At 40.3% G+C, this 2,360-nt stretch overlaps 1 protein-coding gene across 1 annotated transcript; it reads right to left on the reverse strand.

The window, feature by feature from the left end:
- Nucleotides 1-251: 251 nt before the first annotated feature.
- Nucleotides 252-881, reverse strand: LOC134249073 (uncharacterized). The gene has a single exon (XM_062731435.1). The coding sequence runs from the start codon at nt 879-881 to the stop codon at nt 252-254; it is 630 nt and encodes a 209-aa protein (XP_062587419.1).
- Nucleotides 882-2,360: the final 1,479 nt, after the last annotated feature.

Genomic DNA, 2,360 nt, shown 5'->3' on the forward strand with positions numbered 1-2,360 from the left:
ACAATATAAATTTCCGAAATATTACACTACCCACGCCTCCGCTGACATTCGTCCCGCATGCAAAATCAATATATCAACTTACTATTTTTTTTTTCTATTTATTTATCTTGTGGTTTTTTTTCTAACGACAAAACTGTATTTATATTACTAACCAAAAAATCAACAAAACAAGAACAGCAATAAAGATAACCAACAAACTAATGAACACTATCTGTGTTAAGTGTAAGTTTCAATTAAGTTACTTGAATATGTCACTTGTAAAATAATCTTTCCTTTGTGACAACCCTGATGTCTGCCTCTCCTTCACGATACTTTCTTATCGTTTTGGTCACAACTTCTCTCTTTTTTGGGGATGTCTGTGTGTAAGCATCAACTCTGTTACTTTCTACGGGAGTGACTGCTGGTTCTATATCAACCTGGATGGAAAAATCCATACAAGTTATCTTCTTTGGAACAGGGATCTTCTCCAAACTTGGTCTTTTTCTTGTGAATGGCAAAGTCGGTTGGGTCTTCTTACGGAAAAGTCTTCCTTCTAACAAATTGCCTTCTGAATCTTGTTTCTCCTTCTGCTCATCAATATCATCTTCTTCATTTTCATCACTTGAGTTACTACTCGATGAGTTGGCAGAGGATATCTCGCCTATAACTCCACAAAGGTCCTGGTGTAACCAATCTTCATTTGCGCTTTCTTCACCTTTGTTTTCTTCACCAAACGAGCAACCTGCCTTCTCCTTATTTTGTTCTTTTGGGCCCAGTTTAATAAGTTCATCATTAGGTCCTAATCCAGGGTGACATCTTTTAATGTGTCTCTTTACATTAAGTTCTGTAATGTTGGTGAAATCACATATTGGGCATTCAAACAGCCTCATGGCACACACCATAATGTTCCTCATAAATTCGTCCTCTGTCTTTGCAGATTCCAACACATTGGACACCGCCGATATTCTTTTCTTGTGGCCGTCTTAGTCTTAGCCATCACTACAAAAATATACAAACATAAAAACTATATAAGCTTCCTAAGAATTTCTTTTTACATGCGTACTACAGAGATAATTAAAAATCTGTCTCATAATCGTGCAACCAACTAGGAGGTTTGCGATGTCTACTAGGGCGATGGGACACTCGTAGTTCGTCATTAACGCATGAATCAAAATCATCATTTATAGGACCAGAGTCCTCAGGACTTTCACATGTTGGCAACGGCTCGTCGCTGTCCCCTAACAAAGTCTGTGCATGCTTTTTCCGCATTCTGTCAACATGGATGACCTGATCTGATCCTCTTGGACCACAATTGACCAGATATGTCAAGTCAGACATTTGTTTTACCACCTTAAATGGACCTCGCCAATAACTTGTGAACTTGGGTGAAGTACCTGGTTTTCTTCTTGGGAAGAAAACATAAACCTCTTCACCCGCTTCGAAATGATGCCATTTCAGTTTACGATCGTGGTAATGTTTTTGCCTGACCATTGCCTGATTCATTCTTGTTCTCACAAATTTATGAGCATTTTCCAGGCGTTCTTGTAAATACCATGCCCATTTATTGCTTGGCACCTCTTTTATAGATGGAGGCATATATATCAAATCAAGTGGTGTCGACACCTCTCGCCCAAACATCATCATATTTGGTGTCATCCCTGTAGTCTCATGCACCGACCTTCGATATGCCATTATTACAAAAGGAAGATGGACATCCCAATCAGTGTGGTGCTCATTGACAAAACCACTAAGCATTGTTGTTAACGTTCTGTTGAACGCTCCACCATTCCGTCCGACTGTGGATGGTACGGAGTGGTGTGGGTTTTTTGTATGTCCAACAGTCTGCACATTTCCTTAAAAAGGTTGCTTTCATACTGCGGACCCTGATCAGAATGTATTGTAGCTGGTACTCCAAATCTGGAAACGACTTCTTCAACAATCTTTGTGGCGACAGTTTCTGCCTCCATGTTTTGCAATGCAAAGGCTTCCGTCCACTTCGTAAAGTAGTCTGCCACAACAAGGATATATTTATTCCCATTTCATGTCATTGGCAGTTCGCCTAAAAGATCAGTCGCCAGTCTTTCCATTGAATACCATGTGAAGACTAAATGCATTGGAGCCTTGTTGTTTTGTCTAGGTGCTTTTCTCTTCGTGCACACTTCACAGCCACGAACATAAGAATGAACATCCATTTGGAGGCCTGGCCAGTAGTAAGATTGACGGTTTCTGGCAAGTGTCTTGTGAATACCCAGATGGCCCGCTGTCCTCGAGTCATGGTAATGTTTCAAAACATTCCATCGCTCCTGCTTCGGGACAATGGCTTGCAAAGTATCCTGTTTTGTAACAAGATCTGACCACCTTCTATACAATATTCCATTTTC

The sequence above is a fragment of the Saccostrea cucullata genome, unplaced genomic scaffold, assembly GCF_032062105.1.
Source record: "Saccostrea cucullata isolate Sc308-1 unplaced genomic scaffold, CSIRO_AGI_Scuc_v1 ctg1777, whole genome shotgun sequence".
Taxonomy (NCBI): domain Eukaryota; kingdom Metazoa; phylum Mollusca; class Bivalvia; order Ostreida; family Ostreidae; genus Saccostrea; species Saccostrea cuccullata.

Excerpts from the sequence above, each read along its gene's own strand:
- LOC134249073 (XM_062731435.1), bottom strand. The coding sequence starts at position 881 with ATGGTGTGTGCCATGAGGCTGTTTGAATGCCCAATATGTGATTTCACC.